The 24030-nt window shown below is 36.6% G+C and overlaps 1 protein-coding gene across 5 annotated transcripts in view; it reads right to left on the bottom strand.

Annotated features, from left to right (window-relative positions):
- ASPH (aspartate beta-hydroxylase) overlaps positions 1 to 24030 on the bottom strand; it is a 125282-nt gene that overhangs the window by 31936 nt on the left and 69316 nt on the right. For all 5 annotated transcript variants that reach the window (XM_060775379.2, XM_060775376.2, XM_060775378.2 and 2 more), the window contains 7 exons: positions 23813 to 23857; positions 21689 to 21742; positions 12313 to 12345; positions 9920 to 10005; positions 8934 to 9020; positions 5539 to 5689; positions 3614 to 3750 (listed from right to left, as the gene is read on the bottom strand). In XM_060775379.2, coding sequence (XP_060631362.2) covers positions 3614 to 3750; positions 5539 to 5689; positions 8934 to 9020; positions 9920 to 10005; positions 12313 to 12345; positions 21689 to 21742; positions 23813 to 23857 — 593 coding nt within the window. The remainder of the gene's footprint in view (positions 1 to 3613; positions 3751 to 5538; positions 5690 to 8933; positions 9021 to 9919; positions 10006 to 12312; positions 12346 to 21688; positions 21743 to 23812; positions 23858 to 24030) is intronic.

Raw genomic sequence — 24030 nt, 5'->3', positions numbered from 1 at the left:
TTGAATTGAGATTGAAAATAAACTGGAAACCAGTGCAGTTCCTTTAAAGCTGACATTATGGCACATTTAGGATTACATAATGGTTTAAATCCAACATTGTGCTAGAGGAAGTTTGTCAGAGTAAAAAGATTTTGTCCCTTTATTTGCCCTTGCAACTGTCTCAAGCTACAAAAAAGTCTATTGCTAGGGATTTCTTGGTCTCCGGAGAACATTCAAAGGATGAAAATGGCATTGTGAAAGTAAGAAATGCTGATTCCCTCTTAGGGCCCTTCCACACAGCCATATAACCCAGAATATCAAGGCAGATGATCCACAACATCCTCCGAGGATGAAATAATGTGCTTTGAACTGGATTATCTGAGTCTACACTGCCATATAATACAGTTCAATGTGGATTTTATACAGCTGTGCGGAAGAGGCCTAAGTTTCATTGAGAGAGGTGATTCCATTGGTGGAATGACTGTTCTGGATCTATGCCAATGGATTTTAGGGAGGAAATGGCCTTTGCCCACAAAATGGCCCAACAGGGAGTGGAAGAGAGAAGTCTTCCTTGTCATCATGTCTCTTTGAGCCATTACAAAATAATAAATGCATAGATCAGGACTAACCTTAGAACTCCTTCAGAATGAGTAGCCTGTCAACAGTACAAAGTGGAAGAGAGAAAATGCATTGTGATATCTTATACTATAGAGGAATCCCTTGAAGGAAGTCAAACCAAGGTTGATTGCTCTTTGAAAACAAAAGTGGCTTTAATTGTTTATAAAGACTCTATTTAATTCATTGTGTCTCAGTTTCAGTTGATAAAAATCCAAAGAAAAATATATAACAAGGAGGGGAAATGAAATGCTATTCCTTTCTTGATACTGTCTTCAAGTATAACACTATGGAGGGTCTAATAAAATGGTTCTTTCCAACAGGATATGTTTTCTATTAGGTAGAATAGATACAGCTATCAAAAATTATTTGACTAAATTTGCAGTTTTTACAATGGCAGCACCTTTTCCTCAAACCCATTGTTTCTAGACAAGCTATACATGATTTAGCTATACTAAAATCTGGCACATTATACCACATGACTGGATTAGATGACTGGATTAGATTTAAGGAAGTGTTTAATTGTTCCCATCTTAACATTTCTTGATATCTTTAAAATCTGTTGTAATGATTTCCAATATTACTAGCAAATCCTATTTTTAAAAACCTAAAATGGGTATAATAGACATGGTATAGTAGTTTGAGTTGTGGGCAATGGCTTTGAAGCAAAAGGTTTGAATTCCTGCTAAGTTATGGAAACTCACTAGGCGACCTTGGGAAAGACACATTATTTCATCCTCGGAGGATGGCAAAGGCAAATCCCCTCTGAAAAAAATCTGCCATGAAAACTCCATGATAGTTTCAACTTAGGGACACTGAATTGGAAAAAGCTTAAAGGTACACAAAGACAATAATAAAAATGCATTGAATAACTTGAATTGAATATGTTTAAAACAAATTTAAGCCTTAAACTTTACTAGTAAACTGTCCAAAAAGGAGGCAGTCTGCCACTGGACACCTGCTACCTCCTCTGCTCCCCAGTAAGCCCTGGTGCTAGGCTGTGCAAAATGTGAAACCTCAGAGATCTCTCAAAGGAAAACAAGTTTACTTCTATTTCCTTTGCAGGGATGTAATCAATTTACTAGTTAGTGTAATTTGACATAATTAGTGGGTTGCTTTTCTATTCCTCCTTGTTGCTCTGCTGTTGTTCTAATGGAGTCCTGCCCACTCTTTTGTCAGTGTGTTCTTCAGATATTATTTCTTTCCATCTTGACTGTGGCTGTTCATGAACCACTCAGCATAGTTTAAAAGCAAAAAAAAGGCATGTCTAGCTTTTGTTGTTTTTACACATACCAAATTGTCTTCACTCAAAATATTCACCTGAGCATTTATAGAGACCTTTCTTGTGAATGATTGCGAATTTTCTGTCTGCCCCCCCCCCCCTGCTTTGTATGCATTTTGTGATGTTACATGGCGAAATCCAGCTTGTTCCTCAACACTATGATACCACTTTTGTGGTGTACAGTTGTAACTGGTAGGTTTGTACATGGATCCATTTTCAAAAACAGTCTTCTGCTGGTTTGGATGCCTGTAATGGCATGGGCTCCGCCATCATTGTTTTATTGGCAGCAACAGAACAGTGGCTGTCGAAAAACCTGCTGCTTTCAATTTCTTTCAGTTACACATGGAGTGCGGGGAAGGAGGCAGCTGCTATAAGGGAAAGGATCCCAGGAAGCAGGGTTTCTTAAGTCCTTGTCTTAAACCAGGTCCCCTCTAAAGACAGAAGGGAAAGGATGGCAGGAAGTGGGATTTCTTAACCCCTTATCTCAAACCCAGGTCTTTTCTAATGACAGAAGGGAAAGGATCCCAGAAAGAGCGGTATCTTAACTCTGATGTTTTTAATCCAGGTCTTAATGAAGGATGTAAGGACAAACAATCCCAGAAAGAGTGGTATCTTAACTCTGGTGCTTTTAATCCAGTTCTTAATGAAGGATATACAATGCCTAAAATAATGGGAAGGGAGCCTGGGAAGTCCCATCCCCCATTGCCGCCAATGGACTGGATTGAAAATAATCTTTCAGCTTCCTGGATCGAAAATGGATTTCTGTCCTTCTGCATTTGGGAGGTTCCCGAAAAATAGACGGGCCCTCCACCAAAATCTAGGAAACTGAAACAGATCGCGGTTTACCCAAATTGCACAACTCTAGTAATTGCCTCAGATCATGTGAGTGCTTCAGCAAGATTTGCCCTACTCTCAACATCTTCAGTAGCAATATCACATAGCCACACCTGAGTCATACTCTGTTAACATATTTCCTATCTGACTGATAGTGGAATAAGAAAAGGAAGCAATATATTGGGAGGAAAGAAAAGAGTATTTTGACATTTAAACAAGAACCTATAAACCAAGAAACAAAAATTTCACATAGTGCATTTATCTTTTAGGACACATATGTCAAATGCAAAGCCAGCAGGCCAAATCCGGCCCTCCATGTCATTTTGTGTAGCCCTCCTCCAGATGCTGAGCTACAGCTTCTGTAGTCCTCATCACTAGAGCTGATGGGAGTTGTGATACAGGAACCTCTGGAAGGCTGCAGTTTGTGCTGTTTAGTCAGGTGATTGGGGTTTGGATTTAGGTACAAGACTTATGGAATGTCCTTTCGCCAACCTCAAAACCACAAGGGCTATGGGATGCAGTTCCCATTATCCCCAGTTCACCAAAAGTAATGGTAGTTGTCGTTTGACAACATCTGGAGACTTAAACTGAGTAAAAACCAAGGATCACCAACCATTACGTGCAAGTCCTCTGTCTTCATGGATTCAATGGCCTTTTGAAGGCAACCCTAAGGCTGAGGTGGCCCTCCATGCAAATGAGCTTAACAGCCCTGCTTTAAGACAACTACAAGAGAAAGAATGTATTCCATTGGGTTAACAATAGTCTGTATATTATGTAGTTTTAATTTCAACTCGAATATCAATTAAAAGTTACATGGTTCTTATGTTGATGAAGATTTGCATAAGAAGTACTATTTTTATTTTGTTTAAAGAAGATTTTAATTTATATTTCATAAAAGCTCACCTCCTCATAAACCCTCTTAGCGTTGTTGTTGTCTCCAATCAAAAGATAACCAACCCCAAGGTTATTCTTGAATGAAGTGTCATTAGGAAATAGATTAACTAGTTTTTGTAATGTAACGAGTGAACCTCTCATGCGACCTGCATTGATTGGACAAAATCAACAGCAACATGGAATTCAACATGTTTACCAGTAAAATTAGAGTACATTATCAAAGCATTAATAAACACTGAAATGGCAGGATGTGAATGTATGCAAAATCATGGGAATATTTTGTTCACTGTTTGATATTGAAAGAAAGCTCAGAAAAAGTATGTTAACAGAATGTATCATCTAATCTTATGGAGACCTCTTGTGGGCAATCACAGCATTTTCTTACCACTGTTCCTCAGTAGATGAGATATGGCAATGAATAGTTATGCCCAGTATTCGTTCTTATTTCTTTATAGCATATATTTTAAGATGGTGTTCTTTCAAAAGACAATTACTTGCATGAATAGGTGAAATTAATCCATATAGAAAAAGGATCATCCTTGAAAGCTCACAGGAAAATGGCTGCTCACAGTATTCACTGAGAATAATTCCATCTCTTTCTCTTAGTGAGTGAGCAACAATTTTCCTAGTGCGCTGAGAAAGAATCACAATTTTGTCTATTTTGATTCAAATTAACCTTTTGGCAACTGGAAAAGGTTAACACATTGAAACACATTTTAGTGATTATATATTGTGTTTCTTTGATTATATGTTAAATTATTTGGTGTAACAACAATATCTGAACTGTATGAAAAAGTTTGAACCTCGTAGGACACTGTACTGAGTATCTATGGTTAATCAACTTGCAATAGGTAAGTGCATTTGTCTGAATTTTGGTATTCACATGCAGTCTGTTTAGCAGAATAATGAGTAACATGAATTATTGTTGCAGCACATACTAAAACCATCTATGAAAATGACAAGACTGTAGTGGCCACTGGAATGAAATCAGGCAGACTTCCTGACCTATAGATTTGATCTAAAGGAATTCAGAGTTATCCCTTTGGGTTTAGGACAATCAGATTATGACTCTTCAGCATCAACAATATCAGTAATATAGTAGAAATAAAGTATAATGGTATGAAATCAACTAAACTTGTAGAGAAAATCAATACAGTGCCAAATAGAGGATGTCTACTCAGAAGTACATTGCACAGTAAAATTAAGTGTCATATAACATTGTAGGCAAAGTTTAAATAGTTATCTTACATATCTGTGACAATGTGAGCTGAATACATTTAGTTTGTAAAATACTATTGTGTTTTCTCAAAGACATTGCTGAATTCTTCCCAATGTTTCTTAATCTGTTAACAACACAATTGGATAAGGCACTACACACAAATATGGGTCTGTAGACTTCTACCGATATATTCCAATATAGATTCCTGTGGAGAAACATTATCTCTTGTGTTTCAAAATGCCCCAATTTCTCAGCTGCTGTGTTTCCTAAGCTTCTGGGGGCTGACATGCATGCTTCCCTTTGCTTAATGTTATTTACTACACTAAATCATTGTAGCACATTTATTTCTAAATGTACATATGTGTCTTGGGTCTGTGATATGATATATATTTGCAAAGGGCAAACTGTGATATACACTGTGATATGTTACTACTGATTGCTGTATATTAACCATCTCATCCTAAAAAAAGAAGCCTAAATTCAAATAGGAAACATTATAAGTATTAATTTAATATTTAGACATACACAACTCAGAAAACATTCAAGCTACTCAGAGAATATTTGGAGAATATTCTACTTGTATATTAAAATTTGCAAAGCTGCAGCAGGACTTTTTAAAAAAGAAATAGTTTTCAAATGTGCACAACTGCTCCCCATTAGTGTGTGTAGGTGTAGGAATGTATTTATCCACAGTTAAATACAGATTTAAACTTACCAAGAAACTGCTGCCTGTCTGCCCGTCGTTTCAGGGCTAGCTTGACCAGATCATCAGGGACATTAGATAGACTAGCTACCTCCCCATAAGTATTGATAGATCGCTGTAAAATTTCATTGCTTCTCATTTTCTCAGCCAAATCATCCTCACTCTGCATGAGATCAAAAAGCATTAATTGGTACTCAAATCACCAGCAATACCCAACTTTTTGTTTGTCCTCAAGCAAGAATGGCTACGTTTAGCCTTCCACTCCCAGGATCTGTTGCCAGCATTGCCAGTGGTAAGGGATCAAGGGAATATTAGTTAAAGAGCATCAGGAATTCTACACTTTCTCTGTTACCGTTCAACATAGTTGTAATTGACTGTTTGAGTTGATTTTAATATTTTAATATTACTATTTTACTGGTTTTAATATTAGAAATATTTGGAAAAATAAATTTTAGTCCTAGTGAAAATGGGTTGGTGTGAGGTGAAGGGAGCAATATTAACTAGGAAAAAATAAATAAAACAATTGATTAGGAAGTGAAATGACGACAACTTTAGTTTCATTATGGTTGTATAGGTTAGCCTAGCATGAAGCACAGAGCCAAAGATCAAACCTGAAGATCAAATAACTCAGACCTTTTGACCCAGACCAGCATGCAGACCTATAGCAGCCAAGGGGATTGCAGCTGAAGAAGTCCTTTGGGCTTGCTGATACTGTGTGGATCCCTTCCACATGGGAAGAATCAAGTTTTGATAGTTTTATGTGTTGTCGAAGGTTTTCATGGCCAGAATCACTGGGTTGCTGTAAGTTTTTCGGGTTGTATGGCCATGTTCTAGAAGCGTTCTTTCCTGACGTTTCCAGATCTCACAACCTCTGAGGATGGCTGCCATAGATGCAGGTGAAACATCTGGAGAGAATGCTTCTGGAACATGGCCATAGAGCCCAAAAAACTTACAGCAACCCTTTGATAGTTTTGATCTGGAGATTACTCTGTATGCCTCTACCCCATGAATGTCCAAGAAGGAACTGTCCATGTAGAATGTGAATAGCACAATGGTTATCTTTTCCCAAAAGGCAACTCATGAGGGTACGCTTTGCTGAGCAGAGTTCACCTACATTTATCTTTCCAGGCGGAGCTGGCTGAATTCTGTATATTGAAAGCCTGATGCCTATGGTGTACCTGCAGATTGACTGCTTCTTCCCAGTCCTCTGAAACTGCACACTTTGTCAGTGAGGTGTAGCGGTTTGCATGTTGGACTAGGAATCCAAAAGGCCAACTTGCAAATTCCCACTTAGCAATGGATTGGGTAGCCTTGGGTAAGTCACACTCTCCAGTCTTAGGGCATAACCACACAGCTCGCAAAAAGCACGCTTGTGACAAGTTGTGATGTATTTCTAGAGTGTAACTTTAGGCGGTTCCTGTGTAAGCCGGATGCTGAAGAACTGATAAGACTAGAAAGTGCTTCTTGCAGTATGTGCAGATGTGAATGGATGTGATTCATGATCCTCTTATGTATACAGTGTATATTTGGAATAAAGTTAAGAGCTGCTTCGTTTTCAAAGCTAAACTAAGGAGTCCAGTGTCGCTCATGCTTTTCAGGCAGATGCTTGAAAAGTCAAAGCAGATTGAGATAAGAGAGGTAATTTATCTCAATTCAACCAACAAGAAATGCCTTAAAAATTAAAAATTACTTACCTGGCCACCATTACCCTACTGCCGCTCCTCTTCTGGTGCTTAGAAATGATGCACAAGGAGAAGAGGTGCAGAAGCAATTTTCCTCCTGACTCTCCCTTTTCCTGGCGTGTTGTTTCTATGCACCAGGAGAGAGTAACACAAAGGTAATGGCGGTCAAGTAAGTATTTTTTAGGTTTTAAGGCTTTTCTGGTTGTTTTTTTTGTTGCTGTCTGGGTGCCCTGTTGGAAGGTCCAGCAGGGCATCTGGACATCCCACCCCCAGGAAAGAACGGTGTTTTCTGCCAGTGTGGGGACGAAAGTTTGGCCGGACCAAACCCGAGTTGGACTGGACCTTTCCCCTGTGTGGACACAGCTTTGGAGGAAATTAATGGAAACCTTCTCTTAACAAATCTTGCAAAAAAGTGCCAGGGTAGTTTCACCTTAGGGTTGCCATAAGTCAGAAATGACTTGTAGGCAAACAATAACAGCAGCAGCAGCAGCAGCAACAACAACAACAGTAAGCTTATTGAGTTAAAGCATCTCCAAGGTGGTTCAGAGATCAAAATGTTGAAACCACAATACATAAAATATAGCTAACCTTTAAAGTATTTTTAAATGATCATAACTATTAAAAATGCATATTTAAATAGGATGCCTACACTGAAATAAAGAACCTAGAGCATCAAGGTTCTCAAGTACTATTTTAAAATAGCTGGGGAGGGAGCAATATGCATATTCTATAAAGATGGGGGTCATTACAGAAAATCCCCAAACTCTTGTGCCTCTTTATCATGGTTTAAAGTCCAGGGAGAACACATGCTTCATTTCTCATCACCCCGAACCCCACAGACTACACACCTGGTTTCTGATATTTAAAGTGATTGGAGGGATGAAACAGTATTTAAGGGGTACGTATTGCATTATCCAATAATTGTGGTCCTGGAGACTTCCTGAGGTTTGACTCTTTTTATAAGATGTTTTACGGAACTGGGAGGGGAGCTCTTTGGCCATACAGAAGTCACTGTGGGTTATAGAATTGTGACTCTGGTAAAAAAAACTTGAACAGTAGGCAACGGAGGTTAGTGGCCAATAACAGAAGGATGGTGAATCATTCTGGATTTTAGTTCAGATGTTAAAGGAGCTATACAAACTAATGTATGTTTAACATTTTCCCCTTGGCTAGCATCTTTAAATTATGGATGAAAACCTGGGGCAGATTCATTACTCTCCTGATATGGAAACCACCAGCCACAATTCTCAGCAAACACATAAATGAGGCTTCCGTAACAAGCTATAGGGCCTGGAAAAGCAGAAGGAAGCAATGTAGTCAGTGATACATGTTATCATTGCTTAGCCTTATGTGGAGCTATAGATCCTATCAGACAATTCTGGACTATTTATTGAACCGATTGTGGTTTCTGTAACTCAAGGGGAAATGTCTCACCACATTTTTTTTAAAAAAAACTCATTTTATCCACCCCTGATCTGACCAGTTTTACCAGATAACCTGGGACATTAGCATCAGGAATTAAGCACTCAATAGACCTAAGGATGCTTATTTGAAGCAAGAGTTAAGCATGCAGTAGAAGGACTTTTTTTGCCTCTGCATTTTTACACACATAAAACCACTTGGTGCTTTTGCCATCAGAGACTATTCCTAACACACAAATGCTTTATTTATTTGTTTCCTGGAATAAATCTTGTCCCTTTCATGGTTATATCTGTAACTTTTTACCTGTGCTTTTCCATATCTTGCTCGTGGACTTTGGGGATACTTGCTTACTAATGTTTCAAATACCTTCAAAGCTTCTTCCACTTTCCCCTGAAATTATTTGAAGTAATTTTTAGTATAAAAGAGCAGCAAAATCATCTTCAACATTTTGTTAATCATCTTCAGTTTCAATTTTGTTTTTAAAATAAACAAGAAATAATGTAATTTCTGTGGTAATAGAACTATTTTTTTAGTTCATGATTGTATTTGGGTGTACCTTCTTTCACAGATGTCATAGCTATCAGTCCTATAATAAACTGCATGGTCCAGAGATGATTAAGTATCCCATGCTAAAGCCACAGTGAATGAAAGTAAGTGTAGGAACCAGCTGTTAGTGACTAGACACTGACAATTATGCAACACTGGGTATGTTCACATTGGCTAATGGTCAACTGATGACATGCTGATGAATAGTGAAGGATATTTTTAAAAGATGACTCTCTTATATCAAGTTGCAAATTTGCTTGTAATTTTTTTTTGCCAGTGCTCACCCCCTGGCTTTTTCACAAAGCTCTACATTTCTGTGTGAAATAGTATCACGGAATTTAGTAATACCACAGTTGGAAGTACCATGGTACTCTATGTATTTATTTCCTTGAGGCAATGTACCCAAGATGAAAAAACATTTGTGCAAAGCACTTAAGTGATAGTTTTGCATACCATTATAACTATTTCTAAGCTAAGATACTATTGAGATTATTTGTTAGGAAGCAGTATGCAAATATGGGAAACAATACAATATTACAGAGATTCCATGACTAAATCCAACACACAGTGAAATGCACAAATGCATTAACTGCAGCTAGCTTGCAACTGAGCCCTATTGATTTCACTGTGTATTGGATTTAACACTCCAGGTAACAACACTGGATTTAGCCCAGTGAAAGTTCTTGACCCTTCTGCTGTCTCTAGAGATTGTATAACGGAGTTCACTTGAGTTCAAAATTTACCTTTTTACGTAGCCTCTCTGCACCATCAAGCTCAGCCTTAATGCCTTTATCAAATTTATTCAACAATTTAGGTTTCTTCTTCTTAGCTAGAAAAATTAAAATGAAATACTAGATTTACCCGAAGAAAACTTTAATATGTTTAGGAGTTTCTACAAAAGAAATATGGGGATGTATTTATAAAAACAAATAAGTTTTCATATTTTGGGGAAAAGATATATTTTTATTGTTTCTTTTAATAGGTTTGTTTCCCAATAAATGGAAGTAGATACCTTTTCCCAGATTGGTTCAATCCTACTATGTAGTCACTGTTTCAAAAACCATGGAGATAAAAATATAATAGAAATAATAACTAAAACTTCAATCAAAAATTGGAGTTTTGTGCTTCTGGTCAATGGTATGGCCAGCTGATGCTCCTCCATGGGGTTTTGTGTGAGGAGAAGCTTTCACAGAGGCTATCACTGAGATGGGGGAATTTCTATCTGATGAATTTATCTCAGGATAAATGGCAGAACAAGAGACAACTTACAAGAGCCTAGAAATCTGCTGCTTTCTCTGTGCTTCCTTTCTCTATCACCAAAGTCACCAAACTAATCTGTGGCAAAGGGGGCGTCACCAATAGATCCAATCAGGATGCTGGAAGTGCTGGTCTCAGTTGGAAATGCACCCTGGGATGTTGGACTAATTGAGGCGAAGAGATGAAATTTTAAGGGGTATCAGATCTTTTTTCGCAGGGAGGTGTGTGTCAATCTTGGGCTCCAGGTTACATTTAAATTTAACATTTGATTGGCTGTTAGATTTACCACCTCCCTCCCATGAGAGTGAGAGGAAGTGGTAAAGAAAATCCTTAGTTCTGTAATACTTCTAAAATGCACTGCCTTTACCAAATATTATTTTTCTTCAATTGTTTTGAAAATTCCTCACTACTTCAAGGGCAGTACTTTTGTAATTGCTCAAAAGAGCTCTCTCGGTGGTGCCCCTCCCTCTCTGGAACTCCCTCCTCAGGGAAATTGGGCAGGCACCCTCCCTAGCCACCATTCCGTAAGGAACGAAAGACGTGGATGTTTCGTTGTGCCTTCAACTGATGACCCCTATGACAAACGATTGTACCATGATCTGTTTTCACCATTTAACCTGAATTCCTATATTACATTATTATTCATATATGTAAGTTAAACTGAGATGATCCTGATCCTGTTTAATTGCTCTGTTTTCATGATATCACCTGTGCCATTTATGTTCCTATCCACCTTATTGAACTATTTACCCTTTAATGAATTCGTATGTTGGCCTTTTCCCCCCCCCCTCCAAAATTGGTTTGCTGTTGCTTGATACTGTTTATTACTATTATTCTGTTTGTGCTATTTTAATTTGTAATTTGCTGTTGTCTTTGCTTTTAATCTTATGTTGCTTGGGCTTGGCCCCATGTAAGCTGCCCCGAGTCCCCTTGGGGAGATGAAGGTGGGGTAGAAAAATAAAGTTCTTCTTCTCCTCTCATTTGACAAGGAAAAAAAATAAAAGGGAATGATTATTTGATGAATTAACACAATCATTAATGTAACAAGGATTAAACTCATTGTTAAATGAAATTAATAGCATAAGAAAGGGTTAGCATGCCTGTGGTGTTTGTTTTGCTGTCTGTGCCCCTGTTCAGAAGATTTCACCTCACTTTCTGTCCCTGTGATAATTGGATTTTGAAAAATTTGGCTTGCTGTGGAAACAAGGATTAGTGACAAAGCTTCAGTGGAAACACCTTTTCCTAATGATTACTTTCAGGAGTGAATTTCCCATCTGAGAAGCAGATTTCTCTCACATCTTGCTATCTCATCCTGTTCTTAACTATGAGTTATCTGTAAGTCGGATGTTTGTAATTAAGAAATTGTCTGTATTTGATTTTATCTGTACATTTATCTTAAGAAAATGAATAGACGTATCTAAATTACTAGTGACCATATCACATATCAGCTGATCAGACCAATGAAAGAAATTATGTTCTAGAATTTTACCTTCAAATTATGTTATGTTCTATATAGTTGAAACCATTGGCTAACTGGCATGCAATATGCGTTATCAAAGGCAAATTTATCATGCTGGGGTTCATGAAGATTTCCCATTTATAAGGTTTCCGGCCTGACTAAATAACAACTTATGCAAATATCCTTATTTGCATAAGATGTTATTTGTTTTCCTGAGGAGATTACATGGAAATACAAGTATGTTGAAAGTTATGCTAGATCTCCAGTGTCATACCTAGTTTGGCCCTCAAAAATATAAGTTTTGAAATTCATGTCCAGAATTTGGGTAGTAGAACTGTGTACTTTACTTGCCCAGATCTTTCTCAGATGCCAGTGCAAAGCCAGTAGATGCTTGAATGTCATGTTTTCAATATAACCTACCTTTCTCTTTCTGTTGTGTTTCTCTCTCTTGTCCTGTAATACGTGAAAAAAGGTTTTCATTGACCACCATATCTTTTATTAAACAAAAGCATTAATACAGAAAAGTTTAAAAACTCATCTCTCTTTGTGCTTCATCCCAGCACTTTGGGGGGATGGAACCTCAATGCCTATGTATAACATTAATTAGTTATGACGTTTTGAGAAAAATACATTCCGCCAAATGTAAAAACAGAAAATCATCCTGATTACCTTTTGGTTCACTTCATGAGTCTGATAAAATAATTCTTGCATGTACACATTCATGCCAATGGAAATAACTTGGGTTTCTATGGTGCCACAATTTTCAATTCTTGTTATAATAATTTAAAACTAGTTTTGGGAATAGGCAAGTTGTTACTGTGTGCAAACATTTCAGACAACAGTTGTTTTTAATGCAATTAATTATCCAGCATGTGTTTTCTTATTTGATACACCAAAACTCAATGAGGTCTCATATGCCACCAATTCCCTTCCCATTGGTATTGGTGCTCCTTAAGTGTATATGGGAGTATGTGCATTCCTAGTTTTTCCCAAAATCAGGTGCAGTCAACAATTTTCGTATGGAAACTGTAGAGGCAGCTGCCATAATTCATAACTGGAAACAATGGGAGCTACTCTCTGCAGGCAAAAAGTAGCTTTGAAGAAGTGTTATTTTTGTTGGGACTCTGTTGGGCAGGGAAAGGGGATTAGACAAGACATTCCTTCACACTTCACTTGTACTATTGCAGCTGCAATTTGGAATTAAAAAAAAAGATATGCAGTTGGCCTTCTGTATCCATGGACTCCATATCTGCAGATTCACCAATTGCAAATTGAAAATGATTTAAAGAAACACTCAAATATTTTGAAAAATTAAATCCAATATTCTAAAAAATATATTCTTAAAACAGTGGGGTGATAAATTTCATCTCAACCCCACCCTGCCCGGTGGCCCTGCAAGAGGACTGTTGTGAAAACCGTTCAGAAGTGCTCTCCCACTGAGGATGAAGAAGCCACGGAGGGCAGGGGATGGAAGAAAAGAGAGAACTGGTTGTTGTCAGGGTGGGTCAGGTGGGGAGAGAATGAAAAATATTAGCATCTTCAAAGGAGTTAGCAAGCAGGCACCTCCTGAAAATTTTTTTACTGAGACCAAAATATTAAAACAAGTAATAGACTTGCTTCCAACAACCCCTTCCTGGGCAAGGTGTTCAAGCAACTGGACAACTAAAGGCTCTCCTGGATGAAATTAATCTATTTGGGTTTGAAGTAGAGTCTACTTTGGCCACATTAGGGAGTGACCTCTCTTGTAAGAGTTTGGGGAAAACAACCTTGTTCGTTTCCTTGAATCTAAGACTTTCTGTATCTGATGTGGAATATTGTACTAGCATGACTCTGCCACTGTTTAATTTAAGTTTAATTTAAGCTAATTAAAAAAATTAACTGGAGAGCTACTGCTTGGATTCATGATATGACTTTATAGTTCTATTACTCATGCTTTCAAGGTGATGTTCTAGGATCATTAGACTACTTAGCCTATGCAGTTATGCTATGTGGTACTTCATGGTTTTGTTCTATCTCCCATGCTTTTTAACCTCTACATTAAATGACTGGGTCAGATTGTCCATGAACATGGGAAGAGGTGTCAACAGTATATATGGCACTCAATGATAGATTTTTCTTTCATCTAATACATGAGACACATGATGCTCTGAATAGCTGTTTAGTAAGGATAGAAGATCGGATGAGGCCCAATAAACTGGGACCAAGCCAGACAAGATGTAGATACTCTGTGAATGGTTTTTGATAGAGCTGCATTTCCCCTTAATGTTCAGGGTCATAGTCAATACATGCTCCAACACTGTCATTGGATGGAGTTGATACACTAACTATAAGTTTACATAGAATGAAGTAATTTTGCTACTGGTTCTACATTTTCCCACTTGAATTACTGCAGTGTCTGGAAACTTCAATTTATCCAAAATGAGACAACTATTTAAACTCAATCTAGCTGATTCAATCATAGTACGCTGTTTTATTCCCAATCTGCATTAGCTGTCAGTTTGTTTCCAAGCCCAGTTCAAAGTACTGGTTTTAACTCTTCAAGATTGGTTCATGAATAGAAATGTGAAGAGTATTCATTCTTTACGTGTCTGCTAAGGAGAAGGAACATAGATAGTTTGAATTATCCAAGTTTTACATATTATTTTTAGGCACAATGGTTCTATAGGCCATTGAGTTTAAGACCCAAAACCATTTACACAGTTAGCAATTGAATGCCTGTTTGCTTTTTTAGGAAATGTAAACAGCAGATACCCCAAGTTGTATCAGGAAAAAATATTTGTTCAAAATACAGAAGCTTATTTCTGCACATACCGTGTATTTTGGTGTAGAAAAGTTGTTTTCTGTGATAAAAGCAGTAATTTTGCAGAGGAAACTGTATTTTGTGTAAAAATGTGGAAACAAATTTTCTGCCTAAAACGTGTTTCCTGTACAGAGAAAATATAGACAGTTCCTATGTAAGCAATTTTCCCAAAAGAAACCATGATTTGGGAATAGCTGTGCAGATTTCCTCGTATTGTCATCCAGTTAAGAGAAAATAACTGAAATGGCTTCCTTGGTTTTGGAATGAGTGAAGATTTATGTCCCCTACATTATCTCCTCAAGGTAATATTTTAAAACCAATCCATTCCATATTTTACAGTAAATAGGAGCCCCTAAAATGCATACACATACAAACACGAAACTATTTTGAGCCAGACGTAGGTTAGATAATAAAGTCAACTAGTTCTTCAAATGGGAGATGATAAAGGAAACAGAATAATGGTTGACAATAATGATTCCACCAGTGACAAAGTTTCTTCTGTACTTTATTGCTGCAAACATTAACACAGAAGAAAAAATACATCTCTTAAAAATCCCCTTCACCTTGCCTCTCATGGCACAGTCATGTAAACATATCATATAATTATCAGATTTTTTTAAAAAAATGATCACAGCATAATAATCCTCTTGTTCCAGCATTCTAAAAATATATTGTCACCATTATACAAAATTAATTTTAATTTGCCAAACACAATCATATTTAATCCCATTTCTTTAAAATATATGGCTTTATAAAAAGATATTGCTTTGTCACTTAGAAATAGGTAATATTTTTCTCCATGAAGAATAATGCTGTCTCAGCCAACATGGACACACGGTTTCCTGACATGTATAAATTCATATGGCATGATTCTTCCTGCATTCCTATTTTCCTTTACTATTTCAGCACTGAGTCAGCACATACACACTGAAGGGGGAAAGGGAAAACAAGGGCTTTGTTATGACATGGGCACTCCCTTCCTCTATTCTCAGGTAAGGTGACCATGTGGGAAAGGACCATGTTTGTGGCAATGTAGGGCACATTCTTTCTGCACATTCTCACTGTACAGATGTCTTAATACCTTGGACCCTAATATTAAAACATGCACATACTGCATTTCTCAAAACTATTCCTATTTTTTTTAAGTCAGCTAAATCCAAGCACTGGCTAAATTCTCAAGTCACACACTCTACTACAATTTTAGTGAATTTCCATTGACTTCAATGGTACTAAAGTGTATCTCGTTTAAACTGAGATTGTCAAATAGTTTTTCTAAGCAACAGCATCATTATGCAAACTATTCCTGAGCCATAAAAAGATAAAATAACTAAACTAATGTGGCTTTAAGATTACGGATCAGCACCACTCAACAGTTATCTAACATATCACCTCTGTTAAAGTTTCCTTCCACTCATGCATAAAAAGGAATTCATTAATAAATACTGATTTATAACAAGCCATTTTTGGTAAAGCATATAAATTAAGATCAATCAGTCAAATTTCGGAACCCTGAAATCATTGCCTCTGATGTAATCCTAATTCATTTAAAAAAGTGTATTACTGAACAGCTGGTTGCAGTAATGTAGCTTATGTATTTATGTGCTACAATACTTTATCCAGTAACATCCTACTGAAATTGCAGTTCAGACATCATCAAACCAAAGGAAAAAACAAAAAACAAAAATGTCATAAAGAACATACAGATATCAGAAGGATGTTTCCACTCTAAAACATCCAAATTGTTATGGAATTATTCAGTGTTTTTACTTCAGTTTAGTACCAAATGCTCCTCATGAAGGAACAATCACAACCAAAAATTGAAAGCAACTCTCTCCCTGCAAAAAAAAAAAAAAAAGAAAAGAAAAGAAAAAGAAAAAAATAACAACCTTGTTTGTGTGTGTCTAGGATCAGGATACTTGCTTTACCTTTTATCCGAAGTTCAAAATAATTATATTCAAAACCAATATATATTGGTCCAAACCTAAATTTCACAGCTATTTTACTAGTGTTTGCCATAATAAATTTAAATACATCAAATTATTACTCTTATCACATTTGAAAATCTTGCTAACGCTTAATTATTTCCCAGTTTTACTATGTCAACAGATAGATATATATTAAATTTTCAAATCATTTACTGCTACATTATAAATAGCATGTTAACAACTGTGTGAACAGCACATATAAAATTCAGAAACCGCTAACTACTTGGTCAGTTATAAGGGGAAAATAAAGTTTTGCCATATACTAAATGCTACAAAAGATAGAAAGATATTATATCTAAATATATGCTAAAGGTATACTAAAATGTCAACTGAGCACTTTTTCTAGGTTTCAGGCAGTTTCACAAGTGACTTTAAAAAATCCTGTATCTATAAAATGAATGAAAAATCTATGCTTTTTTTTTAAAGCCTTCTACTGTTTTCTGCACTGTATTGAAAAAAATTATAATCCACACATCCTAGATGAAAGTCTTATGTCACCACTTGTGAAATGCCTTTTAGTGTTTTTCCTCCCTACATTTATGAATTGCTGGGTTGGTTATGTCAGAAAGAGTCTAGAACAAAGATCTGCTCCCACTGGGTAGAGTATGGTTTAGGCTGGTCCTCCTGATGTTGGGACATTCTTTTTGAAGCTTTAAGTATCTGAAAAAATAAGGGGAGATCTAAATTAGAGGACCAACCAGGATACAAAATATTTTAAAAATAATATGCAACTTTGGAACATTGTGTTTTATTTAGATCTATCTATCTATCTATCTATCTATCTATCTATCTATCTTTTTGAACAACTAAGCAGTTAAACACAAAGTTGCTATCTATGGAAAAAGAGAGGCAAGAAGAGACTTAGAAAATGGGCCTTTGGAGTTGAAACTGAGCAATGAAACTAAAATGTTTTCCTTCCAAGTCACTCTATTCAACGTCATCTCTCTGTCACCCACCCCCATCCAAACATACACACTAAAAATGGCCAGGAATCGTGTGGCCCTCCAGCTGTTGAACTGTAGCTCCAACTTGAAGAGCTAATGGTGAGGAATGCTGAGAGCGGCAGTTCAACAGCTCCCTGGAGTTTGGAATGATTCCTAATCTGTACTAGAAAAATATCTTTCATTGTAACAAACAGTATGCATAATGAAGGCGAAATATATATTGCTGTCAACAAAGGCAGACTTAAGGAAGGAGAGAACAGATTTTGCATATTTTTTACAGATGAAAAATTTTCCTCACATTAGGCAGTGGTTCTCAACCTGTGGGTCCCCGGTTGTTTTGACCTTCAACCTCCAGAAATCTTAACAGCTGGTAAGCTGGCTGAGATTTCTGGAAGTTGTAGGTCAAAACATCTAGGGACTCGTAAGTTGAGAACCAATGCATTCAGCTTGCAATAAGAAAGGCCTCTGTCAACTCTGCCAACAGCAAAAAATAAAAATAAAAAAATTCCACAGACTCCAAGCAGAGCATGGTGGGAGAAGCCTGATTAGGCCATGCCACCAGAAGGGCATAGGCAGCATATGGAAACCACGACCCAATCAAGGGGCAAAGAAAAATGTGTCTTATCACCCTGTGACCTTTGGGAAGTGAAACTAGAAGAAAAGGAAGAAGTTTTGCACAACTGTGCAACCAAAGAGCTGGAACGATGAACTATGCTATAAGTAGCCGAGGTTCTCTGTCTTTTCTGGCAGTGCTCAGAGGAATGTATTGTCAAAGGCTTTCATGGCTGGAATCACTGGGTTGTTGTAAGTTTTTTCGGGCTATATGGCAATGTTCTAGAGCCATTCTCTCCTGATGTTTCACCTGCATTTATGGCAAGTATCCTCAGACCTCACAACCCCTGAGGATGCTTGCCATAGATGCAGGTGAAACATCAGGAGAGAATGCCCCTAGAACATGGCCATATAGCCTGAAAAAACCTACAACAACCCAGTGCTCAGAAGGCTTTTCATCTTATCTGGACATGCCATTTCAAAACATAAGGGCCCTGCAGCATTAAATCAAAGACCCTGCATTGTTTTCCCACAGTACCTAAACAATACTAGCAACCAAGGTACCAAAGGAAATCCTTCAAGCAAGACACAAGCAGCAATCACTAGTATTTTTCCAGTTCCCGTGATCTGTATATTCAAGCAGCATATAAGTCCTGACTCTTTATCCAGTTTCTAAGTGAGATTTTTTCTCTCCCTTAAACATAATTTAGCACCCTACTGCACCACTAAATAACATAAATACCTTATTTGCTACCTTGCATTACACATCATTTGAAACAATAACAGAAAACGTTACAGACCAAGCATTTCACATTTATTACAAAGCCATTGTGGCCAAAAAAAAAATGTGGATGGAAGTCATTTTACAGTATTTTACAAACCAATATGCACACTGATAACAACTGAAGAAAGTACATTTTTAAATGCAAAATTAAGAATTATATGTACTTTCAATGCCTAGCAAATTGCTGTATCGGGGGGGGGGGGGGGAGTTGAAGGAATTAAATTTCCCGCTGTTTTCCTATTATTCCTCCCACCCACCCGTACTCAAAACAAATGTTGTTTAGGACATGGGAAAGAAGGGGGGGGGGATAACCGGGGAAAATGGGAGAAATGGTTTTCATCCTTCAACTCCCCCCTGCCCCACCAGCAAAATGGACTATTCTTCTCTGTCTAAGCCCCCTTTTGGAGTCCATCCAGATAATGGAACAGTACCGGAGATAATATGGTGAAGTTTTTTGATGTGGTAGACTGAAAATAGCTCATGTTGTCTCATTTCAGAGATTAAAAATAATCCTCCTTATGATTGGTGTTTTAACCTGTTTATTGATTCAGAAAAGCTACATAATATGAAAGAGAACTTGACATACGATCCACATCTTATTTAATTTACTCCTGCAGTCAAAGAGTCAGTTGACTTCTTAACATGAATACAGAAAAACTAACAAATATTAGAGAAATGTTCAATCCTATTTAAAGACTAAAGAGCATGTTAAGTCCCATAATGAATCTGCATTTCACTGCCACATCCTTCTCCTTTAATCACAGAGGAACAGCAAGGTCAGTAGATTAAATTAAAATAATACCAAATGCTTTCAGGTACAGGTACAGAAACATTATTCCCTTGGATAATACAGAGCTATTAGGATTATAGAAAATCTATAGGTCACTCACAACCATTGAGAAAGACTGCCATTCCATGTCGATATGTTGCAAGATCATAGTAACTTATGATATTTCCTTGAACTGATAGGATTTGAAGTCTAACAATATCTGGAAGATCATTCCAGGTATAGACAATATTGGACAAGATGGTTTAACTTGGTATAAGACAAGCCTGATTCAAAACTTGTTTCCACAGACTTAAGACAGTATGTTTATCTGTTTTTTAAGTTTTCTTCTCAAGCCTCACATTTCTACTTATCAGCTCTTTCTCTTCTAAGGAGAAGCAGGCCTCCTAGTGGCTTGCTAAATATCTATACATTTATTGTAGCTATTTCAATGTACACTGCCTAAATAATTTTTTAACCACACATGGTATAGAAGTATTAAAAAGGATATTGTTTTTGCAAAAAGAATGTGCGTGCTAGCTTCTAAGTTGGAAAAAGCAGAGAACTCAAGTATAAGATAAGCTTACATTAAACAGAGGAAGCAGAAATGTTGTAGAGCACGCTTCTTGGATACTTTGAAATGGAAAAAAATATCAGGGACTCGCAGGAGGGAGTCATGCTGGCTTGGGAGAGGGGGAGAGGTCTAGGAGTTGTGGCCCACAAAATTTATTATTCACTTTATACTAACTATTCTACAAGCATAATGCTTGTCATTTAAGTGAGCTAAAAGCAATCACTCCTAATTTACCATAGAGTCACAAGGTGCATTGCAACACACTACTCATTATTATCGTTTACCTATGCATTGACTACTTTTTCGTTACTGCTGCTGCTCGTTAGTAAATACAGTTTGTTTGATGCACAGCTTCTTAGGTCTGTAACTATTCAGCGTGCAGATGGGCTTTAACAGTTGTTGCAGCAATGTGTATCTCACAAGGCAGGAAATAATGTATTTTTATTTAATCTTGTAAATTATATCCCCCTTTTTCATTTTCATGTAACTTCTCAAGATGAAATCATTAAAACAAAATCTTTCCTGAATCATTTAAAGTAATCATATTTGCAGGTCTGACATTATCTAATGTTCATCCACTCTATCACTTAGCATCATTAATTAATTCCCAACCGCTCACTAGTACTACTCATTTGCCAATTGCTAACCTTTGTTTTCCATATGGGTCCTTCTTATCTAATATTAAACCCTGAGGAGAGAGATTTATATGATCTCAACTGTGCACCTTTTCTATGTTATGACAACAGACAGAAAATAAATAGTGCTCAGGAAAACAGTTCATTAGACCCAAAGTCATTTCAACTAAAACCTTCTTCAGAAGAACTGAGAAAACTAGACTCAACATAGTCATGCTTTTTGCAATGTCTTTCTATGTAAGACTCTTTCCACACACACCTTCCCTCTCTCTCTTTTGGCATAAGCCATTTCCCTATAGTTTTTCCCCACCCCCTACCAAGCTGCAGAAGCAATTTACTATAGGACAGAATTTTTTAGAAGTTTCTATTAGATCAAACATTCTAGTGTTAGACTCTAGTGTCAAACATTTCCATTAATGTCATATCATTATATGCATCATCAAATAACCACAAAATTGCTTAACTAGATAAAAGTTTTGATGTCACCGAAGTATGGTAGTATATATAGTACAATATAATATTATATAATACTAATATTATGAATGATTTATTAGTACTATGGTAATAATGTAATTTGTATGTAAACCACTCTGAGTTCCCTTTGGGGTGAGAAGGGTGGCATATAAATGTTGTAAATAAATAAATAAATAAATAGTATAGTACTAATAGTATGAGCATTAGTATGTAAAGCTACAGAAATTTAGCAAACTAGTATACAACACTACAGTGCTTTTTGTAGAAAGGTATTCTACAAACCTGTCTCATGAGGTTGAGTAGCTCCATGGTCTTCCGTATGTTCTCTCTCATCTTCTGTGAACAAGTTTAAAAATGTGTTATTCTACAATGCCATAAGCTTTTGTTTATAAAATTATTAATATTCCCAGTGCAGGCAGTTTTTGAGTAACAAACATCCAACTTACAAACAACTCATAATTAAGAACGGGTGTGAGACAACAGGAAGTGAGATAAATCTGCTTCTCAGACAGTAAATTCACTGTCATGCGGAAAAGGTGTCTCCACTGAAGTTTTACCACCAAGCCATTTTTTTTTCAAAATCCAATTCTCACAGAAAGTAAGGCAAAATCTTCTGAACAAGGGCACAGACAGCAAAACAAACACCACAGGGGTGTTAACATTTTCTTAAGCATGCATGTATGTGTGTGTGCGTGTGTGTGTGTGTGTATGGATGGAACTACATTTTAAAAAGTACATGTTTCAACTTACAGACAAATTCAACTTAAGAACAAACCAACAGAATCTATCTTGTTTGTAACTTGGGGACTGCCTGTAATTTAAAGCAAACAAGACAGCCACCACATTTTTTAAAATCATAATGCGTACAAGGTTTTTTTTGTTGTTTAAAAAAAGTCAAATTCTCAATTTAGCAATAATTTTATGAACTTGGGAGGATGGTTGATCACATCTACACTACAGAATAGAATTATGTATGGTACGATTCAAAAATGATGATTTAATTAAAAGTAACTATGCATTGAAATTATGCAAAAATAATTCTGAAGTAATGTAAGGGCCCTTCCACACAGCCATATAACTCATGATAGCAAGGCAGAAAATTTCACAATATCTCCTTTGAACTGGATTATCTGAGTTCGCACTGCCATATATTCCAGTTCAAAGCAGAAAATATGGGATTTTATTCAACTGTGTGGACGGAGTTAACAACAGTTTCTGGAAATGAAAAAAAAAAAAAAACATTAAAACAGGTCGGCTAGTAAATTTCACTCTTTGATTAGCCTGAATGCTGAGTATGAAATCAAATACAACAGAGGAGCATCCTGGAACCCAAAAGATGAAAATAGGAGACAAATCTAATGATTCTTAGGACTACCAGCTTAAATTGTCTTGCTATATGTTCAGTAGAGGGCTTGGTGTAGGAACCAAGGCCTCAACAAGAAGCTACAAATCTCAGCGATAGGTGTGTGCATATCTGTGAGATCTGAAGTAGAAATATAGTTCGCATAAAGGGATTAAGTGTGCTCATCTTACCCATGAAATGCCAAACACATATTCATTATTTAGACTGGTAAAAATAGTTGTGAAACTATTGAAAAAAACCAAGAGAAAAATATTATGTGCCCTTCCCTTTTGCCAATGCTTGTCTTCAGATTACACTATGTCCATACTAGTATAGCTCAACCTTAGATTGATTCTTACGCTAAAAAATGAGAAGGGAGGAGAAAGATCAGGTTCACGCATGTCAGCTTTAATATGTCACATTACAACTTTTCTTTCCATGATTAAGTTACATAGCCTTGCCCTCAATTAAGTAAATACCTTCTCTTTTCTTGGCACAGTGAAGGGTTATTGACAAATTGCCGTTATATAAGATGCCAGCCACAGATGATGGCGAAATATCAGGAGAAATGCTGCTAGAACATGGTTGTACAGCGTGGAAACCAGACATCACCACTGCCCTTATATATTTTTGTATTTCTCAGATAACTGGTAAGTATATGCTTATCTAAAATATGTACATATTCAACAACTATACAAATAATATGCAAACAATCTAGATTATCTGATTAGTTTTAGAGCTTGCAAAAGAGTAAAGCTATGTTCAGATAACATGATTTCATGAACCTATACACACACATAATCAGTTAAAAACTTATTACATAAACTTATGCTGCAACCTTCTTTATAGGAGTCTCAAAGGTGATACAATATCTGTATACTGAAAGGCAGTCAGATAACTTTGAACTACATCACTCTTAAGAATTCACATTATTTTAAAGTTGCATATAATTATTGACGACTGATAATAGCACTTTATGAAAATTGCCTCAATTAAAGTTTTATATTTATCAACTATTTCACTTGCATCATATTCCCCATCTAGGAGAATTTATGCACACATACCTGATTCAATATGTTCAGTAAAAGAATTTGGATCTTCTGTTTCATCTATGGGGCAGGGAAAATAATGTTAATAAATTAGATAATATGCTTTGGTTAAAGCGACAACCAGATTTTAAAATGGAAATATCCTGGTAAATTGTAACAAGGATTTCTATCGAGGCTTAAGGGGTAACAACACCAACGTTATCAAGTCTCACTTGGCACAGAAAACCCAATGT

This window comes from Anolis sagrei, chromosome 4 (assembly GCF_037176765.1).
Source record: "Anolis sagrei isolate rAnoSag1 chromosome 4, rAnoSag1.mat, whole genome shotgun sequence".
NCBI classification, from domain to species: Eukaryota; Metazoa; Chordata; class Lepidosauria; order Squamata; family Dactyloidae; genus Anolis; species Anolis sagrei.
Note: the sequence above shows the minus strand (reverse complement) of the source record. Positions and strands in the feature narration are given on the sequence as shown.